The sequence below is a fragment of the Anomaloglossus baeobatrachus genome, chromosome 6, assembly GCF_048569485.1.
Source record: "Anomaloglossus baeobatrachus isolate aAnoBae1 chromosome 6, aAnoBae1.hap1, whole genome shotgun sequence".
In the NCBI taxonomy this organism is placed as follows: Eukaryota; Metazoa; Chordata; class Amphibia; order Anura; family Aromobatidae; genus Anomaloglossus; species Anomaloglossus baeobatrachus.
In genome coordinates, this window is record NC_134358.1 from 571011568 (window position 1) to 571036163 (window position 24596).

At 47.7% G+C, this 24596-nt stretch overlaps 2 protein-coding genes across 5 annotated transcripts in view; one reads left to right on the forward strand and one right to left on the reverse strand.

Moving 5' to 3' along the window:
• ALS2CL (ALS2 C-terminal like) overlaps positions 1-9684 on the forward strand; it is a 197958-nt gene extending 188274 nt beyond the window's left edge. For all 4 annotated transcript variants that reach the window (XM_075315852.1, XM_075315853.1, XM_075315854.1 and 1 more), the window contains 2 exons: positions 919-1015; positions 8722-9684. In XM_075315852.1, coding sequence (XP_075171967.1) covers positions 919-1015; positions 8722-8769 — 145 coding nt within the window. In that variant the 3' untranslated portion in view covers positions 8770-9684. The remainder of the gene's footprint in view (positions 1-918; positions 1016-8721) is intronic.
• The window catches only part of LOC142243765 (uncharacterized), a 102799-nt gene continuing 85809 nt past the window's right edge, over positions 7607-24596 (reverse strand). Inside the window, exons 4-5 of the mRNA XM_075315964.1 lie at positions 20639-20684; positions 7607-8056 (exon numbers count right to left, since the gene is read on the reverse strand). The gene's annotated coding sequence lies outside the window, so the exon portion shown is untranslated. The remainder of the gene's footprint in view (positions 8057-20638; positions 20685-24596) is intronic.

A 24596-nucleotide genomic window follows, 5' to 3' on the forward strand; every position in this document is an offset into this window, starting at 1 on the left:
GGGAGCTCCCTGTATACAGAGATACATGATAAGATCCTGTCTGCAGCCACCACTAGGGGGAGCTCCCTGTATACAGAGATACCTGATAAGATCCTGTCTGCAGCCACCACTAGGGGGAGCTCCCTGTATACAGAGACACATGATAAGATTCTGTCTGCAGCCACCACTAGGGGGCGCTCCCTGTATACAGAGATACATGATAACATCCTGTCTGCAGCCACCACTAGGGGGAGCTCCCTGTATACAGAGATACATGATAAGATACTGTCTGCAGCCACCACTAGGGGGAGCTCAGTGTATACAGAGATACATGATAAGATTCTGTCTGCAGCCACCACTAGGGGGAGCTCCCTGTATACAGATATACATGATAAGATCCTGTCTGCAGCCACCACTAGGGGGAGCTCCCTGTATACAGAGATACATGATAAGATCCTGTCTGCAGCCACCACTAGGGGGAGCTCCCTGTATACAGAGATACCTGATAAGATTATATCTGCAGCCACCACTAGGGGGAGCTCCCTGTATACAGAGATACATGATAAGATCCTGTCTGCAGCCACCACTAGGGGGAGCTCCCTGTATACAGAGACACATGATAAGATCCTGTCTGCAGTCACCACTAGGGGGAGCTCCCTGTATACAGAGCTACATGATAAGATCCTGTCTGCAGCCACCACTAGGGGGAGATCCCTGTATACAGAGATACATGATAAGATTCTGTCTGCAGCCACCACTAGGGGGAGCTCCCTGTATACAGAGATACATGATAAGATCCTGTCTGCAGTCACCACTTGGGGGAGCTCCCTGTATACAGAGATACATGATAACATTTTGATTATGGTTAGCTGGGAATGATAATGACACTATTAGTAATCAAAAGGCAGCTTTTAATTTTTGTACTTTTTCATTCTCCAGGATTCAGCACTTAGGAGCAGAAATCCACTTTATTCAAGACCTGATGGATCCTATTAATCGAGGAGGAATTAATGACTTCCTGCTGACGGCTCTGGAGGTTTGTACTGGTTCATGTGACATATAAAGTTATTGTGACTACATTTGAATTAGATTCTAGTTTGGGGCTCCCTCTTGTGGTCAGTACTGGTAGTGCAGTTTACTTGCTGAATGGGAAACAGACGTCTGAGGAGGATTGGCAATCAGGCCATTCGGATTGGGCCTATATAACTGAGTAGTTTCCTCCTGTTCCTTGCCGATGCTGAATGTATCTCCTGTGTGCTAAGGACATTCTGAAACCAGCCCTTTTCTCTGTGTCTACCAGAACTTCTCTTAGATAAGTTGGTCTTTGTACCTCTGCTTATGGTTTTCACTTTCTTGTTATTTTGCCTGTGTGGACTTCTTGGTGGAGTTGGAGTTGGATCATTCCGTGCTGGGAGTATCTGTGTACCTTGCTCCATGTTATGCTATGTATATTGTTTTGTCATGCTTGGTACTAAATTCAGTCCCTCCTCTATATCAGTGTTTTTCTTGGATCCCAGTAACCCCAGATTATTGATATAGTGGGGGAGAGCCTGTGTAGGCTCAGTATTTCTTCAGCGCTCTATTGGGAGACCCAGACGATTGGGGTATAGCTACTGCCTCCGGAGGCCACACAAAGCACTACACTAAAAAGTGCAAGGCCCCTCCCCTTCTGGCTATACCCCCCCGTGGTATCACGGGTTCTCCAGTTTTCAAGCTTTGTGCGAAGGAGGTCAGACATCCATGCATAGCTCCACAGATTTTAGTCAGCAGTAGCTGCTGACTATTTCGGATGGAAGAAAAGAGGGCCCATATAGGGCCCCCAGCATGCTCCCTTCTCACCCGTTGATGGTGTTGTAAGGTTGAGGTACCTATTGCTGGTACGGAGGCTGGAGCCCACATGCTGCTTTCCTTCCACATCCCCCTGAGGGGCTCTGAGGAAGTGGGATCCTGCCGGCCTCAAAGCTCTGACGCCGGGCTCCATCCACAGACCCATTTGAACCTGCTGGATACGGAGCTGGAGTACCGTTCAGGGACATGGCCCTGCACCATTACAGGTACTCTGTGTCCCCGGACACACAGACACAGCACACTCCAGACTTGCTGGGTGTGCTAGTGCGCCGGGGACAGTAAAGGGTTACAGTCACTGCAGCTTTGCTGAGTGACTTTGTGTATTGGGAACTACCGCGCCGGACGCTCCGGGAGCGGCGGCGCGGCTGGGACTTGTAGTCCGCCGGGGACTGGGCGCCGACCGCGCTTTTACGGCGGCGGCGCTTATAAATCCAGTCCCCGGCTTCTGCGGCCTAGTGCCGCTTCGTTCCCGCCCCCTCCCTGTCACTCAGGGAAGGGGACAGACGCTGAGCAATCAGCAGCGCCGAGGGCTGGAGCCTTATTTACATGCTCCAGCCCTCTCACTGCACACTGTCGGACGCCGGATTCCCGCTCTGACTTGGGGCACGCCCACGGCCCGCCCCTCCTCACACGAGCTGGGGAAGACGCCGGCAGCCATTACCGCAGTCCGAGCTCGGTCTTTCGGCAACCAGGCAGGACTATGGCGACCATACACCCGCTTATAGGCGGGCGGTAAGCGGCACACATAGTGCTGACCCCAATATATACTGCAGTGTGTACATGTGTATTTTAACTGCATAGGTCGCTATATGCCCGCTTGGAGAGCGACACATCAGCAGCAGGAAAGCAGGTGTGCTAAGGCACAGGCTTTCTAGGCTGCTTGTATTGCACGTACTGAAGTGTTCATTTGTGTTTATGCTTGTATGCTATACACTGCACTGTACAGTCGCTAGTCTTAGCTATATTCTCCTGGAATGGCTAGACTACAGCAGCAGAAAACCAAGGGTGCTGGGGCACAGGTTTTTTTCTATGCTGCTTGTATTGCATGGGCTGCAGTGTGCATTTGTACTTGTGCTTGTATGCTATGCATCGCACTGTATGGTCACTCTTCTGGGCTATATTCCCCTAGATGGCTAGTCTACAGCAGCAGAAGAGCAGGGGTGCCAGGGCACAGGCTTCTATGCTGCTTGTATTGCTTGTGCTGCAGTGGTCATTTGTACTTTATGCTTGTATGCTATACATTGCACTGTACGGTCACCAATCTTGGCTATATACTTCTAGATGGCTAGTCGGCAGCGGCAAAAAAGCAACACAGTTTTTCAGTGCTGTTTTTTACTACATGGGATGCTATTCATGACACCGTCCCATTGTGTGCATGCTCCCCTGTAGCACTTCGTCTGCCGGGGTCTCTAGCACTTCGTCTGCCGGGGTCTCTACTAGTCGTGGCCTAAGAAACCACCTGTCAACCCTGTCCAAGGACAGGGACGGAGTTGCAGTTTCGACAGATATATTGTCATAAGATAGAGACTTGCAGTCCAGACAGGCCATGGGCAATCTTCCTGACCAACCTCATTTGGAACGGGGGGGTCCCAGGAGGACTCTCTGTATGATAAGGCGGCTCTCCAGGACTTTGATCCTGACATCGCTATCAATCCGGATACACCGGGTGGTAACGCCATACGGAATGATCCTATAGCGTCCATCAATGGAAGGTTGGATCTTTCTCCCTCAGCTCCCCCAGTGGAGGAGTCAGCTTCACAGCAGGAGAAGTCCCTTTTCAGTATCTGAAACGGATATGGAGTATTTTTCTGGCCACGCTGACTTCAGAGAAGCAGTCCAGAAACACCACGCTTACCAGATAAGCGTTTTCTCCAAACGTTTTTTAAAGATACACGTTATCCCTTTTCCCCTGACGTGGTCAAGCGCTGGACCCAGGGTCCAAAGGTGGATTCTCCAAGCTCCAGGCTTGCGTCTAGAGACATAGTTGCACTGGAGATGGGGCTTCACTTAAAGATGCCAATTCACAGACAGATGGACTCTGGTTGAAATCTGTCTAGGAGGCTATCGGCGTGTCGGTTGCTCCGGCATTCACAGCCGTATAGGCAACCTAACCTTTTCAGCTGTTCTTGCGCAGCTGGCCTTGAGCACATGTACATCTGTACCGCAGAGGCGTCCGTAACCCCGCAATGTCTGCACTGCGACTTACCCTATTAATGCTGTCCTAAAAGTACAGTCGAGGTTTCGGTCCTTCCCAAGCTCGGGCAGGTCCCAATTGTCCTCGTGCAAAAGGGCTACAAAACCTCAGACGGGCTCAGATTCCGGCCGGGCTCAATCACGCCCAAGGAAGGCAGCCGGAGGAACCGCTACCAAGGTGGTCTCCTCATGACTCTCAGCTCTCTCTCTCTCTCTCCGCATCCGCGGTTGATGGCAGACTCCCCCGCCTTTGGCGACATTTAGCTGCCACAGGTCACAGACCGGTGGGTGGCGGACATTGTGCTCACGTGCACAGGACAGTGTTCTGTTCTCGTCCTCCGACTCCATTCTTCGGAACGGCCCCACCTCTCCACCGAGCAGATGCCCTGCTGCAGGCGGTGGACGCTCTAAGAGCAGAAGGAGTGGTGATCCCTGTCCCCCCCTCAGGAACGAGGGCGAGGGTTTGTACTCCAATCTCTTTGTGGCTCCAAAACAGGACGGCTCCTTCCGTCCTGTTCTGGACCTAAAACTGCTCAACAATCATGTGCACGCCAGGCGGTTCCGGATGGAATCCCTCCGATCCGTCATTACCTCAATGTCTCAAGGAGACTTCCTTGCCTCAACAGACATCAAAGATGCCTATCTCCACGTGCCAATTGCTACGGAGCACCAACGTTTTCTACGTTTTGTGATAGGAGACGACCATCTTCAGTTCGTAGCTCTGCCATTCGGTCTGGCGACAGCCCCACGGGTGTTCACCAAGGTCATGGCAGCAGTGGTAGCAGCCTTGCACTCTCAGGGACACTCGGTGATCCCTTACTTGGACGATCTACTCGTCAAAGCACCCTCCCTCGAGGCATGCCAACGCAGCCTGAATGTTACGCTGGAGACTCTCCAGACTTTCGGGTGGATCATCAATCTGGCAAGGTCAAATCTGTCACCGACTCAATCACTAACGTATCTCGGCATGGAGTTTCACACTCTATCAGCGATAGTGAAGCTTCCGCTGAACAAGCAGCGTTCACTGCAGACAGAGGTGCAGTCTCTCCTTCAAGGCCAGTCGCACCCCTTAAGGCGCCTCATGCACTTCCTAGGGAAGATGGTGGCAGCCATGGAGGCAGTTCCCTTTGCGCAGTTTCATCTGCGCCAACTTCAATGGGACATTCTCCGCCAATGGGACGGGCAGTCAACCTCCCTGGACAGGAAAGTCTCCCTTTCCCAGACGGCCAAGGACTCTCTGCAATGGTGGCGTATTTCCACCTCATTGTCACAGTGAAGATCCTTCCTACCCCCATCCTGGGCAGTAGTCACGACAGATGCGAGTCTGTCAGGGTGGGGAGCAGTTTGTCTCCGCCACAGGGCTCAGGGGACGTGGACTCAGCAGGAGTCCACCCTTCAGATCAATGTTCTGGAAATCAGGGCAGGGTATCTTGCCCTACTAGCTTTCCAGCAGTGGCTAGAAAGAGAGCAGATCCGAATCCAGTCGGACAACTCCACAGTGGTGGCATACATCAACCACCAAGGAGAGACGCGCAGTCGGCAAGCCTTCCAGGAAGTCCGGTGAATCCTCATGTGAGTGGAGGACACAGCATCCACCATATCCGCAGTTCACATCCCGGGCGTAGAAAAATGGGAAGCAGACTTCCTCAGTCGCCAGGGTATGGACGCAGGGGAATGGTCCCTTCACCCGGACGTGTTTCAGGAAATCTGTCGCCGCTGGGGGGTGCCGGACGTCGACCTAATGGCGTCTCGGCACAACAACAAGGTCCCGGCATTTATGGCACGATCGCGCGATCACAGAGCTCTGGCGGCAGACGCCTTAGTGCAAGATTGGTCGCAGTTCCGGCTCCCATATGTGTTTCCACCTCTTGCAATCTTGCCCAGAGTACTGCGCAAAAATCAGATCCGATTGCAGCCGCGTCATACTCGTCGCCCCAGACTGGCCGAGGAGATCGTGGTACCCGGATCTGTGGCATCTCACGGTCGGCCTACCGTGGTCACTACCAGGCCGGCCAGAATTACTGTTCCAAGGGCCGTTTTTCCATCGGAATTCTGCGGCCCTGAACCTGACTGTGTGGCCATTGAGTCCTGGATCCTAGCGTCTTCAGGATTATCCCAAGGGGTCGTTGCCACCATGAAACAGGCTAGGAAGTCCACTTCTGCTAAGATCTACCACAGAACGTGGAAGATTTTCTTAACCTGGTGCTCGGCTCAGGGAGGGTCTCCTTGGCCATTTGCATTGCCTACTTTTCTTTCCTTCCTGCAATCGGGGTTAGAAAAGGGCTTGTCGCTCGGCTCCCTTAAGGGGCAAGTCTCGGCACTATCCGTATTCTTTCAGAAGCGTCTAGCACGTCTTTCTAGGGTGCGCACGTTCCTACAGGGGGTCTGTCATATCGTACCCCCGTATAAGCGGCCGTTAGATCCATGGGATCTCAACAGGGTACTAGTTGCTCTCCAGAAGCCGCCTTTCGAGCCTCTGAAGGAAGTTTCATTTCTCGCCTGTCACAGAAGGTGGCGTTTCTCGTTGCGATCACATCGCTTCGGCGAGTGTCTGAGCTGGCAGCTCTTCATCCAAGGCTCCCTTCCTGGTGTTCCACCAGGACAAGGTAGTGCTGCGCCCCATTCCGGAGTTTTCTCCCTAAGGTCGTATCCTCATTTCATCTTAATCAGGATATATCCTTGCCTTCCTTTTGTCCTCATCCGGTTCACCGGTATGGAAAGGACTTACGTTTGTTAGATCTGGTGAGAGCACTCAGAATCTACATTTCCCGCACGGCGCCCACGCGCCGTTCCGATGCATTTTTTTGTCCTTGTCGCTGGTCCGCGCAAGGGGTTGCAGGCTTCTGAAGCCACCCTGGCTCGATGGATCAAAGAACCAATTCTAGAGGCCTACCGTTCTGCGGGGCTTCCGGTTCCTTCAGGGCTAAAAGCCCACTCACCCAGAGCCGTGGGTGCGTCCTGGGCATTACGACACCAGGCTTCGGCTCAACAAGTGTGCCAGGCAGCTACCTGGTCCAGTCTGCACACTTTCACCAAGCATTATCAGATGCATACCTATGCTTCGGCGGACGCCAGCTTAGGTAGAAGAGTCCTGCAGGCGGCAGTGACACCCCCGTAGGGGAGGGCTGTTTTGCAGCTCTAACATGCGGTATTTCTTTACCCACCCAGGGACAGCTTTTGGACGTCCCAATCGTCTGGGTCTCCCAATAGAGCGCTGAAGAAGAAGGGAATTTTGTTACTTACCGTAAATTCCTTTTCTTCTAGCTCTTATTGGGAGACCCAGCACCCGCCCTGTTGTCCTTCGGGATTTTTTTGTTGTTTGCGGGTACACATGTTGTTCATGTTGAACGGTTTTTCAGTTCTCCGATGTTACTCGGAGTTAATTTGTTTAAACCAGTTATTGGCTTTCCTCCTTCTTGCTTTGGCACTAAAACTGGAGAACCCGTGATACCACGGGGGGGTATAGCCAGAAGGGGAGGGGCCTTGCACTTTTTAGTGTAGTGCTTTGTGTGGCCTCCGGAGGCAGTAGCTATACCCCAATCGTCTGGGTCTCCCAATAAGAGCTAGAAGAAAAGGAATTTACGGTAAGTAACAAAATTCCCTTCTTTGCCATATGAGGCGTGCTGGTATTTACTAGGGTTTTTACGGCTGCAGTCAGTGCTCTTTCCTATCCTTTCCTATGCAGGTAGTTTTAGGCCTCATCTTTGCTGAATCTATTCTCTAGCTACGTATTGTGTTTTCCTATATCATCGTAATCTGTACATGTGGGGGGCTATCTATATCTTTGGGGACTGCTCCGAGGCAGATTAGCTTTTCTAATATTTCTCTCTGTAAGAATATTTAGTTCTCCGGCTGTGTCGAGGCGACCAGGTCATCATAGGCTCGTCCCACGGATACTTCTAGTTGTGTGTCAGTATTAGGTCTGCAGTCCGTTAAGGTTCCAGCCACTCTTGTTATTTTTTGGGCTTCCGAGTTTTTGTTCTTTTTCTGATCCTCCTCGGTCACTGAATCATAACATAAAGTGTCTTGATCAGCGCTAGAAAAAAAGATCGGAATAAAAATTAATTTATAACAAATTACAAACTTAAATATAAAATGCAAAAGAGTTATTACAACGTCATTATATCAGTGATGTCATCACCAGCGGCGGGGCTGTATATAGGGGGTGTGGTCTCATGACTGATCGTGTCATTATATCAGTGATGTCATCACCATGGGGCGGGGCTGTATATAGGGGGTGTGGTCTCATGACTGATCATGTCATTATATCAGTGATGTCATCACCAGCGGCGGGGCTGTATATAGGGGGTGTGGTCTCATGACTGATCATGTCATTATATCAGTGATGTCATCACCATGGGGCGGGGCTGTATATAGGGGGTGTGGTCTCATGACTGATCATGTCATTATATCAGTGATGTCATCACCAGCGGCGGGGCTGTATATAAGGGGTGTGGTCTCATGACTGATCATGTCATTATATCAGTGATGTCATCACCATGGGGCGGGGCTGTATATAGGGGGTGTGGTCTCATGACTGATCATGTCATTATATCAGTGATGTCATCACCAGCGGCGGGGCTGTATATAAGGGGTGTGGTCTCATGACTGATCATGTCATTATATCAGTGATGTCATCAGCAGGGGCGGAGCTGACACCTCGGGCGCGGGCACATAATTGCACTCTGTTTCTCTCCGCAGTCTTGTTATGAGCACATTCAGAAAGAAGAGATTCGACTTTTCAAATAAAGACAGATTTATGTTTCTTGCACCATAAAATGCACAAATCTATGGAGAAATCCACGGAGCAGAAGTTGGTCAGACTCGCCCTTCCCCCGCCCACGTGAGGACTCGCCCTTCCCCCGCCCATGTGTGGACTCGCCCTTCCCCCGCCCATGTGAGGACTCGCCCTTCCCCTGCCCACGTGAGGACTCGCCCTTCCCCCGTCCACGTGAGGACTTGCCCTTCCCCCACCCACGTGAAGACTCACCCTTCCCCCGCCCATGTGAGGTCTCATAATTCGGTTGTCAGGGCTGGATAATTCCTCCAGATCTGCTCAGAAATCTGTCATTTCATCTGTGTATAGATAAAACACGAGCAGTAAAAAACTTCCAGAAAATGCCAGAGCCAATCAGTGCTCCTCTGTAATAGTGTCTGAGAGGCTTCTAGGGGTCTCTATCGCCACCTGCTGGCTACAACTGGAATAAGAATAACCTAGTTCTGCAGCACCACCTGCTGGCCAGGAGAAGAACTGCAACTGCAAGAGATGACTCACAAGAGAGAGCGCCTGAATTCCGCCCAGAAGCCCGGGGAGCTGTGACCCGAGACGTCACCACCTCTGCGGAATTATTATGTGTTACTGTCGGACGACATTATTAGGAATTTTCAATTATTGTAAAGGAAGCCGAGAATGAAATGTGTTAGTGCAGAGACCGCGCTCCCCTGCCTGTCCATGTCCTGGGCGTGCGTGCTCTGCAGGGGACGCAGAGGATGTATAATGGAGAGTATTTATTACAGCAATGTATTTATATAGTGTTAGATATGTAAATAGGATGCGGTGACATCACTACAGGGGGCGGGGCTTCACAAGTGGGAAAGTGACAATACAAGGGGCAAATGGTATTTTTAAATAAAGCTGTAATTGGTTCCCAATGAGGATCCGGAGCCCCCATCACTGAGTCCTGTGGATTTATCTGCACGAAATGTTACTGCAGGGATGGAAATTATTCTCTGAAACATTGTAACGACTGATACAGCTCCGAACAGTCACAGTAACACAACCACATCATACAGCCAATCATATAATGTGTGATACTGTCTGCTGAGCTGTGTATCTAATCCTCTCCTGTGTGATACTGTCTGCTGAGCCGTGTATCTAATCCTATCCTGTGTGATACTGTCTGCTGAGCCGTGTATCTAATCCTCTCCTGTGTGATACTGTCTGCTGAGCCATGTATCTAATCCTCTCCTGTGTGATACTGTCTGCTGAGCCGTGTATCTAATCCTCTCCTGTGTGATACTGTCTGCTGAGCTGTCTATGGTGCGTTATCCCGGGAGGTCAGAGGTCAGAGGTCTCAGGAACAATATAGAGTTGACTCCAATGGAGGAGGTGTCAGATCGCGGCTCCACCATTGTGTCTGGGTTGAGGTGGACCTGCAGGGCAATCAGGTCATGTGACGGGGCAGACCTTTGTGTGTGGGGCATGAAAGGGGTATAGAGCCATGTGGGGTCAGTGAGGGGCTTCACTGGTAGCGATATTTGGATCGTGCCTTTGAGTATAACAAAAATGCCGCTATCCGTGTCCTTCATTTCTTTCTTAGAAGGTGTAGAGGAGGTGAAGAAGGTTGGATGACCCGTGAGCTGAGGAGAAGTGACACGCCCCCACCGGGGCCTGGGGGTTACTCGTTACCGGGCCGGCTCTGTTCTGCTCGGTGGATGTCACGGCAACAGAGCTCGGTTCTGTGACCCCCGGCGGTGTCATTAAATGGAGATGATGTAGGGGGAGCATTTACAGGGGAGATGTTGTGACGCCACCTGTGGGATGCGGCCAGATAGGTGCCACCGCTGCTGTTCAGTTCCCCTGGGGTCGGTGGTGACGCTGCAGAGTTGTTATAGCTCTCCAGGTAGAGCTGAGCCCCAGAGCTGTTGGGAGTAGTCATCTGTAATGGCGGTGTGCAGGGCCGGAGGCGCAGGGAATAACTGGACAACACAGAGATCCGGTCACAAAGTCTTTACTCACAGTAAGGGTTCCAGATTAACACGTCCAAAACGGTCAAATGCTGCCCTCGGGGTGCTAAGCTCTGCTGTGATGGGCCCCAGCCGATCCAAAGGATAGTTCGGAGGCACAACCCGGTGCACCCTCCTGTGTTCCTTACTGGTCGTCTTCCTGCGCTGACCTCTCCCGCCTGTCCCGCGCCTCACACACAGTGCCCAGAGCCGGTGTCCGCGGACCCTGTCGGGTGGCTTGAAGCTCAATCCCTTGGTCCTATGTGGTCACCTTTACACTGGATGTGTGTGGATGTGGCTTCGGTACTTGCAGTAACCTCAGCCTCCGGTTTGCTAGCTGAGATTTAAAGTTCTCCACTAGTCTAGGGGCCGGTCCCCTTCTGCGGCCAAGTCCCTCCACTTCGGTATGCCATTTGTGGAATGAGACCACACGTGTATGTTGCACTTACCATGGGCTCTAAGACCCTTTCAGTCAGGTGCCTGGGCCGAGCTACTGTAGCTCCAGACCACAAGTCTTCACTCCTCCTCGCCTACTTCCCGACTGGCTAACTTTCCACAGTGTGCTCCCACTGACTAGACTCCACCTCCAAGCTGGCCTAGGGTACAGTGCTCCTGCCAGAGGATAGTTATACCATAACTTAGTTGCCCTAAGCCCTAACCATGGCCTGATGGAGTGTCACTAAATGAGTGTAGCTGTGTTTTTGTGTACATCGATTTGTGACCCCTCCTTACCCGGGAATGGGATACTACACCTTTGGCTGAGGTGCTGTACCTCTGTGGTGACTGAAGCCTCAGGGGCGCCACAGAAGCACCAAGAAGACACATCATCCCAACAAGATGGCAAAAGCTGAAAGGAACATCTCCACTAGGCATCAGGATATATAAATTGTCATTATTGAACAATCTTCCTTAACCCCATAGTACTGTGACTTAGGAGACTAAGAGGCAGAAAAGAAGGAGGAGTCATTGATGGAATTGAAAATCTTCAATCGAAAAGATTGACGGAATGTGTGGAACACTGATGGTGTCACTGTCAGAGGTAACGGAATGTGTGATACATTGATGGTGTCACTGTCAGAGGTAACGGAATGTGTAAAACACTGATGATGTCACTGTCAGAGGTAATGGAATGTGTAGACCACTGATGGTGTCACTGTCAGAGGTAACGGAATGTGTAGACCACTGATGGTGTCACTGTCAGAGGTAACGGAATGTGTAAAACACTGATGATGTCACTGTCAGAGGTAATGGAATGTGTAGACCACTGATGGTGTCACTGTCAGAGGTAACGGAATGTGTAGACCACTGATGGTGTCACTGTCAGAGGTAACGGAATGTGTAAAACACTGATGATGTCACTGTCAGAGGTAACGAAATGTGTAGACTACTCATGGTGTCATTGTCAGAGGTAACGGAATGTATAAACAACTGATGGTGACACTGTCAGAGGTTATGGAATGTGTAGACCACTGATGGTGACACTGTCAGAGGAAATGGTATGTATAGACCACTGATGGGGACACTGTCAGAGGTAACGGAATGTGCATGGTGGGCCATATATCTAGATACACCTAAATAAAATAGGAATAGTGGGTGATATCAACTTCCTATTTGTGGCTCATTAGTATATGGGAAGGGAGAAACTTTTCAAGATGGGTGGTGACCATGGCGGACATTTTGAAGGCGTCCATTTTGGATCCAACTTTGTATTTTCCAAAGGGAAGAGGCTCATGTAACACATCAAACTTATTGAGAATTTTACAAGAAAAACAAAGGTGTGCTTGGTTTTAATGTAACTTTATTCGTTCATTAATTATTTACAATTTTATGACCAATTATAAAATGTGTTTATAGTGCTGCCCACTGTGTTGGATTGTCAATGCAACCCTCTTCTCCCACTCTTGACACACTGATAGCAGCACCGCAGAAGAAATGCTGCACAGGCTTCCAGTATCTGTTGTTTCAGATGCTGCACATCTTGTATCTTCACAGCATAGAAAATTGCCTTCAGATGACCCTAAAGATAAAAGTCTAAGGGGGTCAGATCGGGAGACCTTGGTGGCCAGTCAACTGGCCCATGATGACCAATCCACTTTCCAGAACACTGTTCATGTAGGAATGCTCGAACCTGACAACCATAATGTGGTGGTGCAGCATCTTGCTGGAAAAACTCAGGTAATGTGCCATATTCAGTGCATAAAGAATGAATACTGGAAGCCTGTGCTAGCATTTCTTCTGCGGAGTTGCTATCAGTGTATCAAGAGTGGAAGAGGTTTGCATTGACAATCCAACACAGGGGGCATTTTCTTGTGAAAATTCTCAACAAGTTTAATGTGTTACATGACCCTCTTCCCATTGGAAAAAATAAAGTTGGATCCAAAATGGTCAACTTCAAAATGGCCGCCATGGTCACCACCTATCTTGAAAAGTTTCCCCCTTCCCCCTTGCATATACTAATGAGACACAAACAGGAAGTTAATATCACCCACCATTCCCATTTTATCCATATAAATGGCCCACCCTGTATAGACTACTGATGGTGTCATTGTCAGAGGTAATGGAATGTATAGACCACTGATGGTGTCACTGTCAGAGGTAACATCCTGCTGATGTAACATAGATCCTCTTTCTCTACGCTAATACACTTGACAAAGGCAAAAGGAGACCATTTTGCCCAGCATTTGGCAGTATACTGCCTGGACGGCTGGTCCCAATATTATTGGTGCTGCTGGTTGCGGCTCCCATATTCATATGGCCGGATGCACTAGTACGGTTTTTGTTTTCTTTTATCTAACTCCTTCCAATGCAGTTATCACTTTTTCTTCCACCACATTTTTTTTTATTACCATAAAACTTACAGAAATGCTTGAAAGTTTGTGAACCCTTCAGAACTTTCCTTGTGTTTCCATTATTTTTAATAAAAATTACATCAAGATTTTCTCCCAAGTCCTAAAAGTAGATAAGAACCAAATTAAACAAGTGTCAAAAATATTAGGCTGTCATTTATATTAACACTAGAACTATTGACTTTTTTTTTGGCTACTTGAATACATAGTGAAAAGTAGTCAAAATGACTACCTCAGAAGTTCTAGTGTTAAATGAGAAAAATGATTTGATAACACATGTCTGAGCAGCAAAAGTATGTGAACCTTTACAATTAGCGCTTAATTTGAAGGTGAAATTAGTGTGCTATTATTCCATCAGTGAGGTCAAAATCAGGTGGGAGCGACCTATTTTATTAAAAGAAAACTGCAGCGGCAAGTCTAGTCTGCACAGCACCTATCTGTAGAAGTGAATCACGGCCCGAACAACGGAGTTTTCTGAAGACCTCAGAAGCAGATATGGATATGGACATTTTTCAATTCTTGCTTCCGTAATTTAAATTTATTCCCTTCCTCACAAACAAATAGGGCAAGACATGCTAAGTACACGCCATATTCAAAAATGACAGCAGCAACAAGCCATAACTCTGGTGGGGGGTTCATTTTGGGCTCACATGGTGGAAATAAACATTATATACAGTACAGACCAAAAGTTTGGACACACCTTCTCATTCAATGAGTTTTCTTTATTTTCATGACTCTGAAAATTGTACATTCACATCGAAGGCATCAGAGCTATGAATTAACACATGTGGAATGAAATACTTAAAAAATTGTAAAACAACTGAAAATATGTCTTATATTCGAGGTTCTTCAAAGTAGCCACCTTTTGCTTTGATTACTGCTTTGCACACTCTTGGCATTCTCTTGATGAGCTTCAAGAGGTGGTCACCGGAAATGGTTTCCAACAGTCTTGAAGGAGTTCCCAGAGATGCTTAGCACTTGTTGGCCCTTTTGCCTTCACTCTGCTGTCCAGCTCACCCCAAACCATCTCGATTGGGTTCAGGTCTGGTGACTGTGGAGGCCAGGTCACCTGGCATAGCACCCCATCACTCTCCTTCTTAGTCAGATAGCCCTTACACCGCCTGGAGGTGTGTTTGGGGTCATTGTCCTGTTGAAAAATAAATGATAGTCCTACTAAACGCAAACCGGATGGAATAGCACACCGCTGCAAGATTCTGTGGTAGCCATGCTGGTTCAGTATGCCTTCAATTTTGAATAAATCCCCAACAGTGTCACCAGCAAAGCACCCCCACACCATCACACATCCTCCTCCATGCTTCACGGTGGGAAGCAGCCATGTAGAGTCCATCCGTTCACCTTTTCTACAAAGACACGGTGATTGGATCCAAAGATCTCAAATTTGGACTCATCAGAGCAAAGCACAGATTTCCACTGGTCTAATGTCCATTCCTTGTGTTCTTTAGCCCAAACAAGTCTCTTCTGCTTGTTGCCTGTCCTTAGCAGTGGTTTCCTAGCAGTTATTTTACCATGAAGGCTGCTGCACAAAGTCTCCTCTTAACAGTTGTTCTAGAGATGACAAGGTGTGTCCAAACTTTTGGTCTGTACTGTAGATACAGGTGATTATATCCAATCAGGTTACAAGCAAAGACTAAAGGCCGCTTTACAAGCAACGACATCGCTAACGAGATGTCATTGGGGTCACGGAATTCGTGATGCACATCCGGCCTCGTTAGCGATGTCGTTGCGTGTGACAGCTACGATCGACTCCTAACGAGCAAAAATACTCACCTTATCATTGCTCGTTGACACGTCGTCCCTTTCCCAATTATTGTTGCTGGTGCTGGACACAGGTTGTTCGTTGTCCCTGCGGCACCATACATCGCTACGTGTGACACCACAGGAACGAGGAACCTCTCCTTACCTGCGGCCGCCAGCAATGAGGAAGGAAGGAGGTGGGCGGGATGTTCCAGCCGCTCATCTCCGCCCCTCCGCTTCTATTGGGCGGACGCTTAGTGACGTCGCTGTGACGCAGCATGAACTGCTCCCTTAGAAAGGAGGCGGTTCACCGGCCACAGCGACGTCGCTAGGCAAGTAAGTATGTGTGACCATTCCTAGCGATGTTGTGCGCCACGGGCAGCGATTTGCCCATGATGCACAACCGACGTGGGCGGGTGCTTTCACCAGCGACATTGCTAGCGATGTTGCAGCGTGTAAAGCACCCTTTAGTGTCTGGATACCAGAGGTTAAGGCTGGAGCTGGCGGGGTGCGATGTTCTGTAAATTCTTGGGTCACTGATGGTCTCAGACGGCCCCTCAGCGATAGACGCTACTACTAACTCGGGTGAGGGTCTCAGGCTCCCTATACCTCCCAGGGTGGAGACCACCCTTGTGTGACTTCACAAGGAGTGGTTTGAGGGGAGATCGCACCTTCAGCAGAAGTTCCAGTTTTGGTATTTCAGGGATATTTCAACAAGGGATCACCTTGCATCCGAAATACAGTGCCTACAAGTAATATTCAACCCCCTGCAGATTTAGCAGGTTTACACATTCGGAATTAACTTGGCATTGTGACATTTGGACTGTAGATCAGCCTGGAAGTGTGAAATGCAGCAAAAAGAATGTTATTTCTTTTTTTATTTTTTTTTTTAAATTGTGAAAAGTTTATTCAGAGGGTCATTTATTATTTAACCCCTCAAACCAGCAGAATTCTGTTTGGTTCCCCTAAAGTATTAAGAAGTATTTCAGGCACAAATAACAATGAGCTTCACATGTTTGGATTAATTATCTCTTTTTCCAGCCTTTTCTGACTAATTAAGACCCTCCCCAAACTTGTGAACAGCACTCATACTTGGTCAACATGGGAAAGACAAAGGAGCATTCCAAGGCCATCAGAGACAAGATCATGGAGGGTCACAAGGCTGGCAAGGGGTCCCTTTCCAAGGAGTTGGGCCTACCTGTCTCCACTGTTGGGAGCATCATCCGGAAGTGGAAGGCCTATGGAACTACTGTTAGCCTTCCACGACCTGGACAGCCTTTGAAAGTTTCCTCCCGTGCCGAGGCCAGGCTTATCCGAAGAGTCAAGGCTAACCCAAGGACAACAAGGAAGGAGCTCCGGGAAGATCTCATGGCAGTGGGGACATTGGTTTCAGTCAATACCATAAGTAACGTACTCCACCGCAATGGTCTCCGTTCCAGACGAGCCCGTAAGGTACCTTTACTTTCAAAGCGTCATGTCAAGGCTCGTCTACAGTTTGCTCATGATCACTTGGAGGACTCTGAGACAGACTGGTTCAAGGTTCTCTGGTCTGATGAGACCAAGATCGAGATCTTTGGTGCCAACCACACACGTGACGTTTGGAGACTGGATGGCACTGCATACGACCCCAAGAATACCATCCCTACAGTCAAGCATGGTGGTGGCAGCATCATGCTGTGGGGCTGTTTCTCAGCCAAGGGGCCTGGCCATCTGGTCCGCATCCATGGGAAGATGGATAGCACGGCCTACCTGGAGATTTTGGCCAAGAACCTCCGCTCCTCCATGAAGGATCTTAAGATGGGTCGTCATTTCATCTTCCAATAAGACAACGACCCAAAGCACACAGCCAAGAAAACCAAGGCCTGGTTCAAGAGGTAAAAAATCAAGGTGTTGCAGTGGCCTAGTCAGTCTCCTGACCTTAACCCAATTGAAAACTTGTGGAAGGAGCTCAAGATTAAAGTCCACATGAGACACCCAAAGAACCTAGATAACTTGGAGAAGATCTGCATGGAGGAGTGGGCCAAGATAACTCCAGAGACCTGTGCCGGCCTGATCAGGTCTTATAAAAGACGATTATTAGCTGTAATTGCAAACAAGGGTTATTCCACAAAATATTAAACCTAGGGGTTGAATAATAATTGACCCACACTTTTATGTTGAAAATGTATTAAAATTTAACTGAGCAACATAACTTGTTGGTTTGTAAGATTTATGCATCTGTTAATAAATCCTGCTCTTGTTTGAAGTTTTCAGGCTCTAACTTATTTGCATCTTATCAAACCTGCTAAATCTGCAGGGGGTTGAATACTACTTGTAGGCACTGTATCTCCATCATATTTAGTCTCCCAAATTATGGTGCAAATTGACACCAAACCAGGTGGTCCTGCATCCCCAGATAAGGGAGATCTCTGATGGGGCAATTCATCATCTGGCACAGGTATGAAGGTGACACCCTGATCTGTGAGTATATCCTGATTCCAGAAATGTTAATCTCATACATGTGCAGGGAATGGTTCACCAAGAACTGTCAGACTTAGTTTCCTTTGTTCTTTCCAGAGCACAGATTCAGCCATGATACTGGAGTCATTATGTCTATCAGAGTGGCTATTGTCACAGCAGGGTCCGGTAATGCAGGGGGGACCACAAAGACTGGGGGGAAATGGATTCACACTTGGGTCCTGATGGTTGGGGGAACAGTTGATGAAGCACCGAGCAGTGCCAAGCACCCAAATGCTGTATCAAGCACCGAGTAGTGCCGAGCACCCAAATGTTCTATCGAGCACCGAGCAGTGCCGAGCACCATAATGCTAACCCTAACCCTCAGGAAGAAGGTTAACTAAAAGTCCTTCCAATTCATCTATATCATCTCACTCAGGTAGTGTAACTTCCAATAGTGACCTTAGCCATCCAATAGCTAGTGGACATATGAGGAACACTAGATTCAGTGGAAAAAGGAAATTCCAGGGAGTGTGTAATGGATCAAATAAGAACAGACGTGGACCTCAGTCAAAGGTAATCAACTTATCCTCTCATATTTTGGCTCCATACTATGGTGCTTGAAAAAGGTCTTACGTTTTCTCATGACAATTCTTTGGATGTATTTACAGCAATAACAGATGTCCATTGATTTGCTTGGAAAATAGTCCTAAAAAAATTTCACGTCACATAATGAAATTATTTTTGAAACAGAGGAGGAACAACGAGCATTGGCCATTTTGGAGTCTTTGATGGATGAAGAACCTGTTGATGCAATAAGTACTTTTCTAACTCATCTACTTAAATAATCCAATAAATTTCGTTCCTTGAACTCCTGCCCCTCCATTCATATATTTGTTAAAATGGTCTCATCAGATAGAGAGAAACTTAAGAGGAACAACACTACAAAAAATATCAGTGCGTGTGAGAGAACAGCCATGAATGAAATGCAGTCTTGGAGGGACGTGGTGTATAAGGCGGCAGACAAAGGGGGACATTTAGAAAATTTGGCCTAATAACCTCTATAAAAAACAGGTCTTCAAGCTTCTCTCTGATAGAGATTGCTATCAGAAAGGATCTAATAATCCTTTAGCCTTTTATCAACTTGAACTGGCTAAGATTATGGAAAAGGATATGAGGAGAATATCATCCCTAAAAATTGAGAGACATCATTCTCGCAATGAAACCACGCATGTCCACATTCTATTTGATCCCTAACATTTATAAGAATCCACTTGATCCACCAGAGAGACCAATTGTGGCAGGAATTGGAAACCTATTACTCTCCATTGGGACACTAATATGATTATGATTACTGCGGACGTAGAGTCCCTATACACATCTATCAGACATTCTGATGGTATCAGGGCGGTAGAGAGCGTTTGCCTGAGTAATATTGAGCCATCCCTGGGTGATTTGATCTTGACTTACTCAAATGTGTTCTTACCCATAATTGCTTAATTTTCAAAAATCAGACATACCTCCAATTACAGGGTAGAGCAATGGGGGTGTCTTGATCGCCCTCATATGCTAACCTGTTTTTGGGAGCATGGGAATGACAGATTTTTCATGATGATGGTAACCAACTGATGGAGAAGATCCATGATTGGATCCGATTCATAGATGATATCTGCTTCATCTGGGAGCGTTCTCAAAGTGAACTAGACAAACTTATGATGAAGCTGAATACCAATGATCTGAAGATCAAATTAACATACTCCAGTGGGATAGAGGTCAATTTTTTTGGACATTGACATTAAAGTATCCAACGATAGGGAGATTCTAACTGATGTCTTTCGCATGCCAACGGCAAAAAATTCCCTTCTTTTTGCAGAATCCTCACATCTGGCATCCACTATACTGGGGATTCATATTGGGCAATTCCATCGTATTAAAAAAATTTGCTCTACTTAGGAAGCCCTTGAGAAGCAAGTCTGAGATTTATATCAGCGAATTCAGATAGCGAGGATATGGACACAGAAAAATTCGTAGAGGCTACCATGAAACAACCCTCCAATGAAGTAAGACTTATAACAACCAATGGGACACCCTTAGAGGGATTATTCAAAAAACACTGGGGCATTTTAAAAATGGATCCCTCTATTAGAAAAAATTATTCCTGAGAGACCTCTAATCACAGCAAGAAGGTCAAGGAGTTTAGGTGGTATGTTGGTGAGGAGTCACTGCCAGCCTCACCAGGAGCAGGGACTGACCAATAGTGGTAAACTGCAAGGATTTTTTTTTTCCATGTAGGAATTGTAAGGCCTGTGCAAATTTAGATAGAGGAAAATAATTTATGGATGCTGATAGGATGAATACCTATAAAATTAGGGGAACACTTACCTGTACCTCCAAGGGAGTACTCAATGTCCCTGTGATAAGATCTATGTGGGATGACCACTCGCGAGTTGTGGACACGTGTAAGAGAACACGTCAGAGATATTGAGAAGGCTAAAACATCGGATGAATCTGAACATCTTAAGACTCTGCCAAGACATTTTAAAAATATCCTGACTCAAATCCAAAAGTTCTGAGAATTATGGCCATTGACCAGGTATCCTTGGGGTGAGACGGGGAGAGCTCTTAAAAAGTTGAGCACAAACAGAAAGCCGTTGGATCTACAACTCAATCCAGTTACACCATTCGGTATTAAACAAAAATTTTGGTTTTGGTTCTTTTTTGTGATGAGTGAGCATTTTTATGGGGAGGTTAGAGGGGTGGGTTTTCTTTGCGGGTTTTTTTTATTGTGTTTTATTTTATACTTATTGTGTATATTTCTCTTTTTAGAATTATATCATAAAATTTTCATGACTTACCCTTGGATTGAGCAGGAGATCCTCTCAGTGATGAGTTTGGAGGTTTCTAATAAAAGATAAAAAATTGAAGAACGAACAGATTATAAATCCAATTCTTTTTTGGCTCTTTTTCATACACTGTATTTATTGTATGATGTCCTTTTTAAACTTGTTGTTATCTTATAGTAGAGCGTTTGATTATATATATATATTGTTCTTTAGTTTTTCGTTTTAGTGGGAGGTTGTGGATAATTATTATATGCGGGTTACACATTATCGAATGATGCATAGTCATGTATGTCTGTATTTGTTTTACGTCCACTTATGTTAGCGGATTGATATGGACTCACGTTATCAATATGTATATGTGAGTGTCCCATATACACTTTATGTGTATAAGTATGTAAAAATATGATTTTTTTTGTATTATTATTATTTTTGTATAACAACAAAAACAACAAATCTCTTTCTATGGTCAATTTTCTTTTGGTGGGGTCTATATTGTACTATACTATATTATTATAAATTAAAGAAATATATATATTTTGTATATACATTTTTTAATATATATTTTTATGACATGCAATAGTTTCACAGTTTTTAGAATTTTATCTAATATTTAAAGCTGAGTGTATGTATGTATGTACTGTATGTACAGTATGTAGGTGTGTGCATGTCCGCTAAAAGAATTTGCACCGTCGCATGTACAATCACGAAATTTTGCACAGTCATCCCATGTGACTCAGGGAACGTCATAGACTATGTTTTGAGGGGAAAACCTGCCTCCATTAAAGTCAATGAAGGTGGGAGCCACAATGCAACCAGAACTTCAGAAGAATGCGCAGCCACGCCCATAAATGGAATGTTGGCATGTCACAATGTTGGCAGGGAAAGAGACAGACAAAGAGACAGGGAAAGAGACATACAAACAGGGAAAGAGACAGACAGAAAGACAGACACAGGCAGGGAAAGAGACAAAAAAAGGGAAAGAGACCGAAAGACAGTCAGGGAAAGAGATAGAAACAGGGAAGAGACAGGGAAATAGTCAAATAATAAAAGAGACAGACAGACAGGGAAAGAGACAGACAGGGAAAGAGACAGACACAGAAAAAGCGACTGACAGGGAAGGAGACAGAGAGAGCAGGGAAAGAGAGAGAGAGAGACAGGGAAAGAGATAGAGAGACAGACAGGACAGACAGACAGGGAAAGAGACAGACAGACACAAGGAAAGAGACAGACAGACAAGAAAAGAGGCAGACAGACAAGGAGATAGAGAGACAGACATACAGACAAACACAGACAAAGAGACAGACAGGGACTTAGAGAGAAACAGAGAGACAGTTACAATCCCGCGCAATGCAAGGTGCAACAGCTAATATATACAGTATATATATATATATATATATATATATAAATATATATGTGTATATACATATATACTGTATATAATATATATACACACACACACGTGTGTGTGTGTGTGTGTAATGTATATGTAATAAATGTTTACTCACAGCACTTTTCATATTTCACAAATTTTTTTTACATTTGTCACTATTTAAACATCACTTTCTTATCTGTATACATACTGGTTTTGGGTTCTTCATATACTGGATTTGGGTTCTTCATATACTGGTTTTGGGTTCTTCATATACTGGTTTTGGGTTCTTCATATACTGGTTTTGGGTTCTTCATATACTGGTTTTGGGTACTTCATATACTGGTTTTGGGTTCTTCATATACTGGATTTGGGTTCTTCATATACTGGTTTTGGGTTCTTCCCACACCGGTGAGATGGGCAATGAGCCCCATAGGGGTGAATGAGCCCCATGACTATCGGGAGGGTATAGGGTAGGAAGGGGTTAACCTTGGTGGGTAATAGGGCTGTGGAAGGGATTAGGGGATTGGTGGTTTTGTGAGCGACGAGGATTGGGCCAGGGGTCATAAGGGGTGGGGAGAAGGGGCGGTTTATAAGGGGCAGTTAGGTACAGTACCTCCTCTTTGCCGTTGGTGCCATTCTAGTGTGGTCAGCATCGCCGGTTCCAGAATGGCTGACCTAGCGGCGCTGCTGGAGTGGGTCCGTGGAGCCTCTGAAGTCCTGGGAGTGGATGTGGTGCGGGAGCAGCTGCGTGCGGCCTGTGGGGACAGAGCGATAGTGCCTTCTGCTGTGGCTGCTGCTGCAGCACCTGGACCTGTGCTGCGCGCTTGGCGGCCGCCGGAGCGTTACTCCCCCAGCGGGGGGAGGGGAGCGAGATCCAGGAGCCCCTTAGGGGACCCTCCGGGGCAGGGGAGCCTTCACCAGCCTGCAGGAGCTTCACCGGCCTCCGGGAGGAATCCTCATCGGAGATCCCGCGGGTCGGAGGTGGGCGGAGCTTGTGTGCGGCCTACTTCCGGTCCGCGGCCGGCAAGGCCCCGGACCACATTAACAGCAGCCCCCGGTGATGTGCCAGCCGGGGGCAGAGCTCTGCAGGATAATGTGGCGGTGGAGACTCCCTGCAGACGGCAGGGGAGGCGCGCAGATAGTGCAGCACAGGAGCTGCAGATCACCAGCCAGAGGGCTGCGGAGGATGGGTCCAGCAACCGGCAGGGCCACAGCGGGCGTTCAGTGGTGACGGTCCCCCCCAGCGTGGATCGTGCTGGAGAAAGAGGATGAGGTGGTGCGGCTAGATGATAGGGCGCGGAGCGAGGTATACGTTTGCTTCGAGAGTCCGTTGGGGGTACATTTAAAAAAGGAGGTGAGGGAGAAGATATGGAAAGGGGAATGTGTGGAAATTTTTTCCCTGCTTCCCCTTGAGAAGTTTAACTTGGACAAGGTGAAGCCAAGCGATTCAAAAAAGGAGAAGGAGGATGAGGAAAAGAGGAGGTATAGGCTTATTCCCAGGACATTTACCAACTGGTTGCAGGCCTTTGCGATCCTAGCCAGTGTCATTGGGGAAAAGGAGCCGGAACATTGTTCCGCACTTTTCGGGTACATGGATTCGATTGGGGAGGCGTATAGAGTGTACGGGGGTTTAGGGTGGTTGAGGTACGATGAACAGTTTCGGCAGCGCAAGGCTCTGCGGGCCGGAATTAGATGGGACCACAAGGACATCTCCTTGTGGATGAGGTTAATGACAGCCCCGGCCCAGCCCTTTCGGGGGGCTGCCGGGGGTTCGGGTACAAGCAATGGGTCCCCAGCGGGTCAGAGAAAAGGAGCCTGCTGGCAATTCAATGAGGGACAGTGTAAATTCGGGGCCTCATGCCGTTTTAAGCACGAGTGTTCCGGATGTGGAGGTTCCCATCCTTTGTCCCGGTGCTTTAAGAAAGGAAAGGGTAAGCCCGGGGAGGGGGCTGGAAAAAGGGAGGACGCCGGTGAAGGTAGAGGCGATGCTTCCCTATTTAAGTAGGTATCCGGATGTTCGGGCAGCCGAGTTATTGAGGAAGGGTTTTACTGAGGGTTTTCAGATTCCGTTTGAATCTGGGGCCCCAGTGTTTCGCCCGGGTAACTTGAGGTCCGCAAGGGAAAACCCAGAGGTGGTGAAAGAGAAGCTTGACAAGGAGGTTGAATTAGGGAGTGTGGCGGGCCCGTTTCGGGACCCACCGTTTTCCAATCTTCAGATTTCGCCATTGGGGGTGGTTCCCAAAAAAGAGCCGAAGAAATTTCGGCTCATACATCATTTATCTTACCCGGCCGGGTTGTCGGTGAACGATGGGATATCACCTGAGCTGTCAGCGGTTTGTTATGTTTCTTTTGACAGAGCTTTGGATTTGGTGCGGGCGGCCGGGCGTGGGGCCCTGATGGCAAAAGCGGATGTGGAAGCAGCTTTTCGCTTGCTCCCAGTGCATCCAGACAGTCTGCATCTGTTGGGATGTATGTGGGAGGGAGAGTATTATGTGGATCGTTGCCTGCCCATGGGATGTTCTATTTCTTGTGCTTATTTCGAGGCATTTAGTTCTTTTGTGGAATGGGTAGTCCGGGACATGGCGGGGGTTCACTCCG